The sequence below is a fragment of the Salvelinus fontinalis genome, chromosome 22, assembly GCF_029448725.1.
Source record: "Salvelinus fontinalis isolate EN_2023a chromosome 22, ASM2944872v1, whole genome shotgun sequence".
NCBI classification, from domain to species: Eukaryota; Metazoa; Chordata; class Actinopteri; order Salmoniformes; family Salmonidae; genus Salvelinus; species Salvelinus fontinalis.
In genome coordinates, this window is record NC_074686.1 from 20,594,909 (window position 1) to 20,610,734 (window position 15,826).

The 15,826-nt window shown below is 39.3% G+C and overlaps 1 protein-coding gene across 2 annotated transcripts in view; it reads right to left on the reverse strand.

Moving 5' to 3' along the window:
• The window catches only part of LOC129820008 (protein FAM135B-like), a 54,461-nt gene that overhangs the window by 29,446 nt on the left and 9,189 nt on the right, over window positions 1–15,826 (reverse strand). For both annotated transcript variants that reach the window (XM_055876796.1, XM_055876795.1), the window contains exons 2-3: window positions 7,183–7,279; window positions 3,086–3,165 (exon numbers count right to left, since the gene is read on the reverse strand). In XM_055876796.1, coding sequence (XP_055732771.1) covers window positions 3,086–3,165; window positions 7,183–7,259 — 157 coding nt within the window. In that variant the 5' untranslated portion in view covers window positions 7,260–7,279. The remainder of the gene's footprint in view (window positions 1–3,085; window positions 3,166–7,182; window positions 7,280–15,826) is intronic.

Here is a 15,826-nt window from a genome sequence, read left to right on the forward strand (position 1 = left end):
CCCCTCCTACCCTCTTTTCTCTCTCTCTCTAGTCCCTATCCTCTCTCTCGCTCTCTCTCTCTCTCGCTCTTTCTCAGATATTCTCCTTCTGTTTGTGTGACATAATACCTTTATTGTTAAGCTACTATAAGGATGCAGCAGAATGGTAAATGCTAAACTAATTCATATAACACCATCCTGACTTAACACACCACAATGTTTGTCTGTATTAATCATAGTCACTAAATGGCTGGGCTTCAGAAGCGAGACAATCCGTCACACCTTTCATTTGTCTGCTTGAAATGTCAAGTATACAACACTTTCATTTCCCACAGTGCTCTGGGTGGATCAATTCCCAAGTCTCTGTGGTTGATAAATGTCTTTGTCCTGGCTGGCTGGAACGGAGCGTGTCATTGGCTGGGGAATTTATGTCTGGGAGCCCTGTCTGTGCTGTCTGTCTGCGAGGATTTTGGCCGTAATACGTGACCTTGTAGAGGAGGAGCTGCAGGAGAGGGGAGGGAGATGGGGAAGGGGACTGCGGCTAAGCCCTCCAATTAGAATATGGATACATACTGTAATGTTACTGTACGTTCCATTGCTGCAATGTAGCTAGCGACACTCAATGTGTACAGATACTATGGCACTGCTGCACTGTGTGTGTGCAGGGAATCCTGATACTAGGCAAGGCTATATGAATATTCTGTACTACAGCAAATGATTTGCTGATTTAATCATCTGGCAGTGCAGAGATAATCACTACACCCTATTATTGCTGAAAGTGAACATATTATGGACAATAAACTAAACATTATCGACAACAGACTAGACATGTTATGGGCGCTAAATGCTGCAAAGTCGTTCAACTTGATGCCCTCCACTCTACGCAGTTCTCCTATCCAATCATATAATGGATCTAATGCATACTGTAGTTAAATATGCAGCTAACCTCTCATTATATACTGCTCTGTACTTCACAAATTGATAGAGTAAAATACTATGCTGTTTTATACTGCATAGCACCATGTGAAGCTCCACCATACAACAGGTCACATTGGTCGGATCAATGCCTCCCTGACTTCCCCACAGAGGTCAGAGTGACATCCAGATTATTAGAGTCAGTACGAGGCTAGGAGCAGGTGGCTGGAGGGTCTGAAGAAATGCCTGAGTGTCACATCTCAATGTCAGGGTCAGACCAACACAACAAAAAGGGTTTTACAGCCCGAACCATGCACACACTTACCCACACACACACACTGTTCCCTGCGTCCTGTTCCAATCATAATGAACTAATAATAGATGTTTTATTACAGCAAATCAGAGACGCCTGGGATATGGCTTCCTGCTTATCCAGGGGACCAGATCTGTCTGCTAATGCTGACGGGACTACAGTACAGTACAATGACAGTGTGTGTCAGCCCGGTCTACTGGAACAGTCTTGTACACCGAGAAAATATATTCTCAACACTAACATTTGGTAACGGCCACTGAAGTCAACAAAAGTGTAGTTGTAATGCACCACAAAGGGAGAAACCGCATCACGCACTGAAGCCAGATTCATCAGCCTGATTTTCACATTTCCTCACAGAGAGAGAAAACACTCTCCACCAATAACAACAAGGCTTATTACTACTAAACAGAGAACACGAGATGAAGCGGTCAGCTAGAAGTAACACACTGTTACTTCTCTTTTGGTGTGTCCAATGCCAGCTTTCCTCTGTTTTAACTCTTGTCATTTAACTGTTTGGGACAATGTAAAACAGGTAGGAGACTGTCACGACTTCCGCCGAAGTTGGTGCCCCTCCTTGTTCGGGCGGCGTTTGTTTCATTGTCCATTTGTTTTGTCTTGATTATACACACCTGGTTTCCATTACGTTATTATTTATTCCCTATTTAACCCTCTGGTTCGCACATGGTTTTGTGCGTGTTTGTTCTTTGATAAGTGGTCGTATTGTTTGTGTGAGCTGGAGTATTTTTCCCTGCGTGAAATTATCTTGTGATATTTCGAGTAAAGTACGTTTTTACTCAGTTCTGTGTCCTGCACCTGACTCCGTCCTACCCGCTGCACACTGACACCTTGACAGAGACACTCGGTGGCAATGGGAACTTTGTTCCTTCTCTTTCTGTGGGGCTGTATCTTCTCGAGAAGAGAGGGACTACTTTCTCTGGTACAGAACATGCAAAGTCTATATCAAAACTCAATGCGGTACAAATTAATTTGCATGTATTAAAGCCAGCTGAGACACTTGCACTGTTTAAATCATTAGTCAAAACAATGATGTTCAACAAACCGTTTAGTTTCACACATCTAAGACAACGAAGGCTGTTTTCATGGCTGTCTCAGATTCCTGCACATTATGCAACCCTGAAGCACCCATAGTTAGGTGCTAATGGTGGCCTGTTGTATGAGGCCTAACCAGATGGTATAACACATCAGAAACATGAATAATATGGGCCATGCACACAGCTAGCATGTGGTACAGACTTAATTCCTCCAAAACGTTGAGCCCCCTGATAAAAAGTCAAGACCAAGGCTCCAACACAGCACCAACACACTACTGTTCCCCTACACTGTAGTTTCAGTGGCCAAATGCAATAAAAAGCAGGTGTTGTTTTCAGAAACATCAAAGGAAACTGTACTTCAGCATGTGTGTCATTGGGGCTAAGAATGTGGATCACAGAAGATGATCGTAATCATGTAGCAGGGTTACCAGAACATTCTCTCTGTCAGACAAGTCATCTCACACTCAACCCACAACAGTCCCTGGCCTAACAGACTGCATTGACACAGTGTCCCAACCACTGGCATGTTATGCATGAACTCAAACTACCTGTATAGATGTCTCGGTATGCTACAAGCTGGTGTGGTTGCCCACCTGCCCATTGCTGGAATCAGTGAGATACATTTGTGTGGGAATTAGCATCTGTAAAACTAAGAAACTGTTCTATGGCATCTATGGTATCTTTCAGCATGACCTGACCAGAACCTGATCAGGGAAAAACTCCTGGCCCAATCTACGGCAAAAAAACATACTGCTGCTTCAAAGTTCAAACTGTCCATTAAAAACAGCCAACGCTATTCAGATTTAACTCAATGTGAGAGCATTACCTGTATTCCCTGGGGTTGTTGCTATCAACCTGTGTGGTACGCGAGGAGAGACCTTCAGCCCTGCTCGGACCTGGTAGAATCTGGAGGGAGAAAATGATACAATACATTCAGTTACTACACAGATGTAGGATAATCATTTGAGCCAGTTCACTACTACAGAACAATATACCTGCAGCAACAGGAACTGTGAATTATTATGTGGATTATAATTAATGGAAATCTTTTGTAGGGGTCGATCCATTTTGTTATCAGGGCAAATCAAGTCGGACATTTTAAAGTCGAGATTACAAACCTTAGAAGCCTTTTTAAACCGCAAATACATTACAAGTTTGCATTTCCTGATGTGCATGATCAAATTAAAATATGGCGTCTGCAAATAGCTAATACACACATACCGGTGCTACGCATCACTACACATACCACACACATACTATAGCATATGAAATCAATGTCCACAATGGAGTGGAAAGAACTGCTGCTCTCCATGACATCAGACCCGAGGCTAGCACTGTCATGTTAAACACAGCTGCTAAGGAATTGTACAAATTTACCTTAATTATTAACGAGGACAGGATAAAATGGCAAATAAATAAGAAATGACTCATCGTAATGCACATCCATTCAGTGGAGTCTGCTGCTGTCTGTACTGAAGGTCAACGGTAGTAGAGCTCTGAACAATAGCTGATAAAACTGATGCTACATCCCCAATACTATCATTTAGAATGACCTCATGCATACTATTATCATCCTGCAAATGCTGACATACAGCATTCCTTTAAAAACAGATATGGGTATGAAAAGTGCAGTGAAACAAGCATCTTTCAAAGATCACTTTCAGTTTTGGAGTGTGAATGGATGTGGTTCTGTGTAAAAACACATTGTGTCCCCTGAAATTGCACTCCACACTGCCCTTTCCCACCTGGACAAAAGGAACACCTATGTGAGAATGCTATTCATTGACTACGGCTCAGCGTTCAACACCATAGTGCCCTCAAAGCTCATCAATAAGCTAAGGACCCTGGGACTAAACACCTCCCTCTGCAACTGGATCCTGGACTTCCTGACGGGGCGCCCCCAGGTGGTAAGGGTAGGTAACAACACATCCACCACGCTGATCCTCTACACGGGGCCCCTCAGGGGTGCGTGCTCAGTCCCCTCCTGTACTCCCTGTTCACTCATGACTGCACGGTCAGGCACGACTCCAACACCATCATTAAGTTTGCCAATGACTCAACACTGGTAGGCCTGATCACAAACAATGATGAGACAGCCTATAGGGAGGAGGTCAGAGACCTGCCCATGTGGTGCCAGGACAACAACCTCTCCCTCAACGTGATCAAGACAAAGGAGATGATTGTGGACTATAGGAAAAAGAGGGCTGAGCACGCCCCCATTCACACCGACAGGACTGAAGTAGAGCAGGTTTCAGAGCTTCAAGTTCCTTGGTGTCCCCATCACCAACAAACTAACATGGTCCAAAGACACTAAGACAGTTGTGAAGAGGGAAAGACAAAGACTATTCCCCCTCAGGAGACTGAAAAGATTTGGCATGGGTCCTCAGATCCTCAAAAGGTTCTACAGCTGCATCATCGAGAGCATCCTGACTGGTTGCATCACTGCCTGGTACGGCAACTGCTCGGCCTCCGACCGCAAGGCACTACAGAGGGTAGTGCGGACGACCCAGTACATCACTTGGGCCAAGCTTCCCGCCATCCAGGACCTCTATACCAGGCGGTGTCAGAGGAAGGCCCTAAAAATTGTCAGACTCCAGCCACCCTAGTCATAGACTGTTCTCTCTGCTACCACATGGCAAGCGGTACCGGAGCGCCAAGTCTAGGTCCAAAAGGCTTCCTAACAGTTTCTACCCCCAAGCCATAAGACTCCTGAACAGCTAATCAAAGGGCTACCCAGACCCCTCTTTTACGCTGCTGCTACTCTCTGTTTATAATCTATGCATAGTCACTTTAACTCTACCTACATGTACATATTACCTCAATTACCTCGACTAACCGGTGCCCCCGCACATTGACTCTGTACTGGTACCCCCTGTATATAGCCTTGCTATTGCTATTTTTATTTTACCGCTGCTCTTTAATTATTTGTTACTTTTATTTTATTAGAATTGTTTTACTTATCTATTTTGTACTTAACACATTTTTCTTCTTAACTTTTTAAAGCATTGTTAGTTAAGGGTTTGTAAGTAAGAATTTCACTGTAAGGCCTACGCCTGTTGTATTCGGCACATGTGACAAATACAATTTGATTTGATTTGAGACCCATCGGAAGGCGATGGAAGAGACCAGAGCCTAGCTGTGAACAGACATGGTATCATCAGGGTTTTAGCGAGCGACCGCCTCTGGGAAACGGAGGCGTGACAGTGAAAAGCAGGGAAAAGGTTTTGGAGATTGATAAACAAGGGTATAGACTTAGTTCCGAAAAAGGTTAAAGGCAGATCACAGCGCGACTGTGTGAAACCCATTGTAGAACATGTTATGGTTTGAGTCAGAGTGTATTGTGGGAAAAAGATAACAGAGAGAGAAGCAAGAGATGGATGATATACAGTATAGCTGTAGTTAGTCTTGATATCATGCACTGCATCATTGACATATGAACACGTTTCCAATAAAAACAAAAGTGGAAACATTCATTAATTGTACTAGTTAGAACGTCAGAAACATATTCTTCATGGTTGAAGGAGTGCATTCTGGGTATCACACACTGGAGATGTATTGGCAATCAGTTCTTCAAATGGACTTCAAATGGACATGCTCCTAGAAACTACAGCCAGGATTATCAATCAAACCTGATTATAGCATCAAGAGCAACGTTAGACGCGACTAATTCTCCATCCGTTCAGCTCGACTATAAGGCCTGCGCTGCTCTTATCACCCTCTCCTGGTTTAAAACATCAAACACAGACTTTCGTTTAATGCAATCACTCCTCTGTAGGGTTTGTATAAAACGTACGTGGGAATAGCTTTTTCAGGGCTGTATATAAGATTTGCATAGATGTTTAACCTAATGGTCTTTCTTTGTACATTTCTCCTTATTTCACAATAGCCAATGACTGTGTTTTCTTTACACCAGCAGTCACTTTGACAGGAGTCTCTGACTCTCTCTCCCTCTGTTCTGTCCTCCGATCAGACTTACTTCCTCCTTGTTGCTGTTCGGGGTGGAAACATGCATAAGAAGAAATATATTAGTGCACTCAGGCTCAGCTAAGCAGGATTATATTTTTCCAAAGCTTTAGCCCTCCCTGTCCTGTTTGGAGCCAGGAAAATCTAATCTGGGTAAAGCTGGCCATTCAGTCAGCCAGAGTCACATCCCACAGGCTAGCCAGATGCCCGGTTATAATCTCTCTGCAGATACACTGTATCTGTACGGCATAAAGATGACCCTATTCTACCTTGTGTCTGTGTCCCAAAAGCACCCCATTCCCAATGTAGCGTACTACCAGGCCCATATCTGTCCTCAAACACCTCCTACTGTACGGCATAAAGATGACACTTTTCTAAATAATAACTGTCCGTTTTATCATTAATATGAACTATGAAGCAGCCAGAGATACAGGTGGAGACTGTCAGTGGGTATTAATATGAACTATGAAGCAGCCAGAGATACAGGTGGAGACTGTCAGTGGGTATTAATATGAACTATGAAGCAGCCAGAGATACAGGTGGAGACTGTCAGTGGGTATTAATATGAACTATGAAGCAGCCAGAGATACAGGTGGAGACTGTCAGTGGGTATTAATATGAACTATGAAGCAGCCAGAGATACAGGTGGAGACTGTCAGTGGGTAATAATATGAACTATGAAGCAGCCAGAGATACAGGTGGAGACTGTCAGTGGGTATTAATATGAACTATGAAGCAGCCAGAGATACAGGTGGAGACTGTCAGTGGGTATTAATATGAACTATGAAGCAGCCAGAGATACAGGTGGAGACTGTTTCAACCCAAGTTTCCGACATGCCACATGAGTGGGTTAGCCCTCTGAGCTAAACCCTAATGATTAGCTTGTGCAGTCTTCAGGTCTCAAGGCAAGTTTACTCATGACAGGAGTGGGGTTCACCGATCCACCTCCATTACACTCACCCTCTCTGGAAGAGATCCACATTGTGAAACTTGTTCAGCTCTACAGAAAACTCCAACGTCCCCTGTACTTCAGACATGATACGTTCCAGGTCATCCCCTGCAGAGAGGAAAGATAATATATCAATCAATATAAGATGGGTAAAAATGGGGTCACAATAGACACATCTGGATGCATACTGTATTGTAGTGTGAGAAACACACTGGGAAATGCTCTATTGCACTACTCCCATTGTTTGATGATTGAAGTGACAAAGCCATTAGCACCTTCATGATTCATCAGTGAATTCATGGCCAACGAAGTATCCTTTCATACAAAACAACTAAAAAAAGCATTCACAAGGAATAAAAATTGAATCAAACCATGACATTTATCATCTAATCATTGAACACTGTCATTTTTCTTCTTCACTGTAGTGCTTCTGTGACTCTGTTGACCTTCGGAGGCCTCATAGTGAGAAGCACACTGGCATTTAGGGAGGAAACCCCAGACTGGATATAGAAGCTCCTCTACACACACACACACACACACACACACACACACACACACACACACACACACACACACACACACACCCACACACACACACAAACACACACACACACACACACACACACACACACACACACACACACACACACACACACACACACACCGACACACACAAACACACACCGACACACACCGACACACACACACACACACACACACACACACACACACACACACACACACACACACACACACACACACACACACACACACACACACACACACACACACACACACTCGTCCACCATGGTTTCTAATTAGACAAACAATGAGTCATTCAGGAAGCGTTTGCCTTGGTCCTTCCATCTCCCAGGAAGCTATTCACAGAGTCAACACTCAACAGACTGCACACAACCTCAGCATGAAACATTGAGATGAATGGAGAGAGAGACACCCGCGATTAAGTTTTAGAAAATGGTTATAAATTGATGGGACGGAAGTGTTGACTCACAATCTAACCGTCTGCTCCATTCACTTCTTAATGTGTTTTGTAATCATAACGATATCATGTTGAAGTCTGTTTTCTTTAAGACATTTACATGTACATGTTGGTCATTTAGCAGACGCTCTCATCCAGAGCGATTTACAGTCAGTGTGTTCAACTTACGTAGTTAAAACAACCACACATTTCACAGTCACGAATAAAGAACTCTAGCCTTCTTGTCATGAGTGCCTTTTATCATGATAGTAGTAGAGGTAGTTAGCAATAGCATGGGTAAGATTGTTACCGCACTGCATTCCTGTAGTAACATAGTAGCCGTTGTGTTTCTTGTCTGCTTTGATTCCGATTTAAAGCCCATAGGCTGACATGCAAAACCTCTACTAACGAGTCACAGTCACTCAAAAGTTGATCATTCAGCTTGTTTGATCCCCATTTAATAACTCTACCACATTAAATAATATATGCCATTTAACAGACGATACATCTTAAATATAGACGGCCACGGGACTGGAACCCGCAACCCTGACAGTGCGAGCTCCATGCTCTACCAACTGAGCCAATGAAACAACAGCAATTGCCATGCCTGTAGGACACTAAACTAAGCAGCACATTTGCTATGTGACATGATCTGCATTAACATTTACTTCCAAAACCATGCAAAAAGCTGTTTGTCCCCATTTAGACTGTTCTAGCTTCACAGACACATCGAAACAAAGGGATCATAACAATAATTTGACGCCGTAAAGCAACTACGCAGAAGTAAGCAAGAGAAACACAATAACAAAGCCTCGTTCTCCACTACTGTGTGGTCCATTATCCCATTGCTGTTGAAAACCAGCTAAAGGGAAGGAAGATATATGTCACACAGCATTGCTGCCTTCTGCTGACATGACTTCTTGTGTTACATGAACATGTGAGGGGGCAGGCACACACACACACACTTGCGTGTGCAGACACACACACACACACACACACACACACACACACATGCACGCACACACCCCCCTGCCCAAACTGGCTACTTTAATAAAGGTTATGATAGGGAACTGAGGTTTGTGCTGTGTTGTCCTTCGGTCATATTAACAGTGACATGTCCTGACACAGAGCCTTGACCCAGCAGCCTCGAACAGTTGGTGGAGAGAGACTATGTGGAGGATATTGTGCCGCTGTGTAAAGTATGCTGTATTCTACACCAATGTTGTATTCTACATCAGTGTTGTATTCTACATCAGTGTTGTATTCTACATCAGTGTTGTATCTACATCAGTGTTGTATCTACATCAGTGTTGTATTCTACATCAGTGTTGTATTGTACATCAGTGTTGTATCTACATCAATGTTGTATTGTTCATCAGTGTTGTATCTACATCAGTGTTGTATTGTTCATCAGTGTTGTATCTACATCAATGGTGTATTGTTCATCAGTGTTGTATCTACATCAGTGTTGTATTGTTCATCAGTGTTGTATCTACATCAGTGTTGTATTGTTCATCAGTGTTGTATTCTACATCAGTGTTGTATTGTTCATCAGTGTTGTATCTACATCAGTGTTGTATTGTTCATCAGTGTTGTATCTATATCAATGTTGTATTGTACATCAGTGTTGTATTGTTCATCAGTGTTGTATCTACATCAATGGTGTATTGTACATCAGTGTTGTATTGTTCATCAGTGTTGTATCTACATCAGTGTTGTATTGTTCATCAGTGTTGTATTGTTCATCAGTGTTGTATTGTTCATCAGTGTTGTATTGTTCATCAGTGTTGTATTGTTCATCAGTGTTGTATTGTTCATCAGTGTTGTATTGTTCATCAGTGTTGTATTGTTCATCCGTGTTGTATTGTTCATCAGTGTTGTATCTACATCAATGTTGTATTGTTCATCAGTGTTGTATCTACATCAGTGTTGTATTGTACATCAGTGTTGTATTCTACATCAGTGTTGTATTCTACATCAGTGTTGTATTGTTCATCAGTGTTGTATTGTACATCAGTGTTGTATCTACATCAGTGTTGTATTGTACATTGTATTGTACATCAGTGTTGTATTGTACATTGTATTGTACATCAGTGTTGTATTGTACATCAGTGTTGTATCTACATCAGTGTTGTATCTACATCAGTGTTGTATTGTACATCAGTGTTGTATTGTACATCAATGTTGTATTGTTCATCAGTGTTGTATCTACATCAATGTTGTATTGTTCATCAGTGTTGTATCTACATCAGTGTTGTATTGTACATCAGTGTTGTATTCTACATCAGTGTTGTATTCTACATCAGTGTTGTATTGTTCATCAGTGTTGTATTGTACATCAGTGTTGTATTGTTCATCAGTGTTGTATTCTACATCAGTGTTGTATTGTACATCAGTGTTGTATCTACATCAGTGTTGTATTCTACATCAGTGTTGTATTGTACATCAGTGTTGTATCTACATCAGTGTTGTATTGTACATTGTATTGTACATCAGCATTGTATTGTTCATCAGTGTTGTATTCTACATCAGTGTTGTATTCTACATCAGTGTTGTATTGTTCATCAGTGTTGTATTGTACATCAGTGTTGTATTCTACATCAGTGTTGTATCTACATCAGTGTTGTATTGTACATCAGCATTGTATTGTTCATCAGTGTTGTATTCTACATCAGTGTTGTATTGTACATCAGTGTTGTATTCTACATCAGTGTTGTATCTACATCAGTGTTGTATTGTACATCAGCATTGTATTGTTCATCAGTGTTGTATTCTACATCAGTGTTGTATTCTACATCAGTGTTGTATTCTACATCAGCATTGTATCTACATCAGTGTTGTATTGTTCATCAGTGTTGTATTGTACATTGTATTGTACATCAGCATTGTATTGTTCATCAGTGTTGTATTCTACATCAGTGTTGTATTGTACATCAGTGTTGTATTGTACATCAGTGTTGTATTCTACATCAGTGTTGTATTGTACATCAGTGTTGTATTCTACATCAGTGTTGTATTGTACATCAGTGTTGTATTCTACATCAGTGTTGTATTGTACATTGTATTGTACATCAGTGTTGTATTGTACATCAGTGTTGTATTGTACATTGTATTGTACATCAGTGTTGTATCTACATCAGTGTTGTATTGTTCATCAGTGTTGTATTGTACATCAGTGTTGTATTGTTCATCAGTGTTGTATTCTACATCAGTGTTGTATTGTACATCAGTGTTGTATTCTACATCAGTGTTGTATTGTACATCAGTGTTGTATTGTACATTGTATTCTACATCAGTGTTGTATTGTACATCAGTGTTGTATTGTACATCAGTGTTGTATTCTACATCAGTGTTGTATTGTACATCAGTGTTGTATTGTACATCAGTGTTGTATTCTACATCAGTGTTGTATTGTTCATCAGTGTTGTATTGTACATCAGTGTTGTATTCTACATCAGTGTTGTATTGTACATCAGTGTTGTATTGTACATTGTATTCTACATCAGTGTTGTATTGTACATCAGTGTTGTATTGTACATCAGTGTTGTATTGTACATTGTATTCTACATCAGTGTTGTATTGTACATCAGTGTTGTATTGTACATCAGTGTTGTATTCTACATCAGTGTTGTATTGTACATCAGTGTTGTATTGTACATCAGTGTTGTATTCTACATCAGTGTTGTATCTACATCAGTGTTGTATTGTTCATCAGTGTTGTATTGTACATCAGTGTTGTATTCTACATCAGTGTTGTATTCTACATCAGTGTTGTATTGTACATTGTATTCTACATCAGTGTTGTATTCTACATCAGTGTTGTATCTACATCAGTGCTGTATCTACATCAGTGTTGTATCTATATCAATGTTGTATTGTACATCAGTGTTGTATTGTTCATCAGTGTTGTATTCTACATCAGTGTTGTATTGTACATCAGTGTTGTATTGTACATTGTATTCTACATCAGTGTTGTATTGTACATCAGTGTTGTATTGTTCATCAGTGTTGTATTCTACATCAGTGTTGTATTCTACATCAGTGTTGTATTGTTCATCAGTGTTGTATCTACATCAGTGTTGTATCTACATCAGTGCTGTATCTACATCAGTGTTGTATCTATATCAATGTTGTATTGTTCATCAGTGTTGTATTGTTCATCAGTGCTGTATCTACATCAGTGCTGTATTCTACATCAGTGTTGTATTGTTCATCAGTGTTGTATTGTTCATCAGTGTTGTATTGTTCATCAGTGTTGTATCTACATCAGTGTTGTATTCTACATCAGTGTTGTATCTATATCAATGTTGTATTTTTCATCAGTGTTGTATCTACATCAGTGTTGTATTGTACATCAGTGTTGTATCTACATCAGTGTTGTATTGTACATCAGTGTTGTATTGTACATCAGTGTTGTATTGTTCATCAGTGTTGTATCTACATCAGTGTTGTATTCTACATCAGTTTTGTATCTATATCAATGTTGTATTGTTCATCAGTGTTGTATTGTTCATCAGTGTTGTATTGTACATCAGTGTTGTATTGTTCATCAGTGTTGTATCTACATCAGTGTTGTATTGTTCATCAGTGTTGTATTGTACATCAGTGTTGTATTGTACATCAGTGTTGTATTCTACATCAGTGTTGTATCTACATCAGTGTTGTATTGTTCATCAGTGTTGTATTGTACATCAGTGTTGTATTGTACATCAGTGTTGTATTCTACATCAGTGTTGTATCTACATCAGTGTTGTATTGTACATCAGTGTTGTATTGTACATCAGTGTTGTATTCTACATCAGTGTTGTATCTACATCAGTGTTGTATTGTTCATCAGTGTTGTATTCTACATCAGTTTTGTATTCTACATCAGTGTTGTATCTACATCAATGTTGTATTGTTCATCAGTGTTGTATTCTACATCAGTGTTGTATTGTTCATCAGTGTTGTATCTACATCAGTGTTGTATTGTTCATCAGTGTTGTATCTATATCAATGTTGTATTGTACATCAGTGTTGTATTGTTCATCAGTGTTGTATCTACATCAATGGTGTATTGTACATCAGTGTTGTATTGTTCATCAGTGTTGTATCTACATCAGTGTTGTATTGTTCATCAGTGTTGTATTGTTCATCAGTGTTGTATTGTTCATCAGTGTTGTATTGTTCATCAGTGTTGTATTGTTCATCAGTGTTGTATTGTTCATCAGTGTTGTATTGTTCATCAGTGTTGTATTGTTCATCAGTGTTGTATCTACATCAATGTTGTATTGTTCATCAGTGTTGTATCTACATCAGTGTTGTATTGTACATCAGTGTTGTATTCTACATCAGTGTTGTATTCTACATCAGTGTTGTATTGTTCATCAGTGTTGTATTGTACATCAGTGTTGTATCTACATCAGTGTTGTATTGTACATTGTATTGTACATCAGTGTTGTATTGTACATTGTATTGTACATCAGTGTTGTATTGTACATCAGTGTTGTATCTACATCAGTGTTGTATCTACATCAGTGTTGTATTGTACATCAGTGTTGTATTGTACATCAATGTTGTATTGTTCATCAGTGTTGTATCTACATCAATGTTGTATTGTTCATCAGTGTTGTATCTACATCAGTGTTGTATTGTACATCAGTGTTGTATTCTACATCAGTGTTGTATTCTACATCAGTGTTGTATTGTTCATCAGTGTTGTATTGTACATCAGTGTTGTATTGTTCATCAGTGTTGTATTCTACATCAGTGTTGTATTGTACATCAGTGTTGTATCTACATCAGTGTTGTATTCTACATCAGTGTTGTATTGTACATCAGTGTTGTATCTACATCAGTGTTGTATTGTACATTGTATTGTACATCAGCATTGTATTGTTCATCAGTGTTGTATTCTACATCAGTGTTGTATTCTACATCAGTGTTGTATTGTTCATCAGTGTTGTATTGTACATCAGTGTTGTATTCTACATCAGTGTTGTATCTACATCAGTGTTGTATTGTACATCAGCATTGTATTGTTCATCAGTGTTGTATTCTACATCAGTGTTGTATTGTACATCAGTGTTGTATTCTACATCAGTGTTGTATCTACATCAGTGTTGTATTGTACATCAGCATTGTATTGTTCATCAGTGTTGTATTCTACATCAGTGTTGTATTCTACATCAGTGTTGTATTCTACATCAGCATTGTATCTACATCAGTGTTGTATTGTTCATCAGTGTTGTATTGTACATTGTATTGTACATCAGCATTGTATTGTTCATCAGTGTTGTATTCTACATCAGTGTTGTATTGTACATCAGTGTTGTATTGTACATCAGTGTTGTATTCTACATCAGTGTTGTATTGTACATCAGTGTTGTATTCTACATCAGTGTTGTATTGTACATCAGTGTTGTATTCTACATCAGTGTTGTATTGTACATTGTATTGTACATCAGTGTTGTATTGTACATCAGTGTTGTATTGTACATTGTATTGTACATCAGTGTTGTATCTACATCAGTGTTGTATTGTTCATCAGTGTTGTATTGTACATCAGTGTTGTATTGTTCATCAGTGTTGTATTCTACATCAGTGTTGTATTGTACATCAGTGTTGTATTCTACATCAGTGTTGTATTGTACATCAGTGTTGTATTGTACATTGTATTCTACATCAGTGTTGTATTGTACATCAGTGTTGTATTGTACATCAGTGTTGTATTGTACATCAGTGTTGTATTGTACATCAGTGTTGTATTGTACATCAGTGTTGTATTCTACATCAGTGTTGTATTGTTCATCAGTGTTGTATTGTACATCAGTGTTGTATTCTACATCAGTGTTGTATTGTACATCAGTGTTGTATTGTACATTGTATTCTACATCAGTGTTGTATTGTACATCAGTGTTGTATTGTACATCAGTGTTGTATTGTACATTGTATTCTACATCAGTGTTGTATTGTACATCAGTGTTGTATTGTACATCAGTGTTGTATTCTACATCAGTGTTGTATTGTACATCAGTGTTGTATTGTACATCAGTGTTGTATTCTACATCAGTGTTGTATCTACATCAGTGTTGTATTGTTCATCAGTGTTGTATTGTACATCAGTGTTGTATTCTACATCAGTGTTGTATTCTACATCAGTGTTGTATTGTACATTGTATTCTACATCAGTGTTGTATTCTACATCAGTGTTGTATCTACATCAGTGCTGTATCTACATCAGTGTTGTATCTATATCAATGTTGTATTGTACATCAGTGTTGTATTGTTCATCAGTGTTGTATTCTACATCAGTGTTGTATTGTACATCAGTGTTGTATTGTACATTGTATTCTACATCAGTGTTGTATTGTACATCAGTGTTGTATTGTTCATCAGTGTTGTATTCTACATCAGTGTTGTATTCTACATCAGTGTTGTATTGTTCATCAGTGTTGTATCTACATCAGTGTTGTATCTACATCAGTGCTGTATCTACATCAGTGTTGTATCTATATCAATGTTGTATTGTTCATCAGTGTTGTATTGTTCATCAGTGCTGTATCTACATCAGTGCTGTATTCTAAATCAGTGTTGTATTGTTCATCAGTGTTGTATTGTTCATCAGTGTTGTATTGTTCATCAGTGTTGTATCTACATCAGTGTTGTATTCTACATCAGTGTTGTATCTATATCAA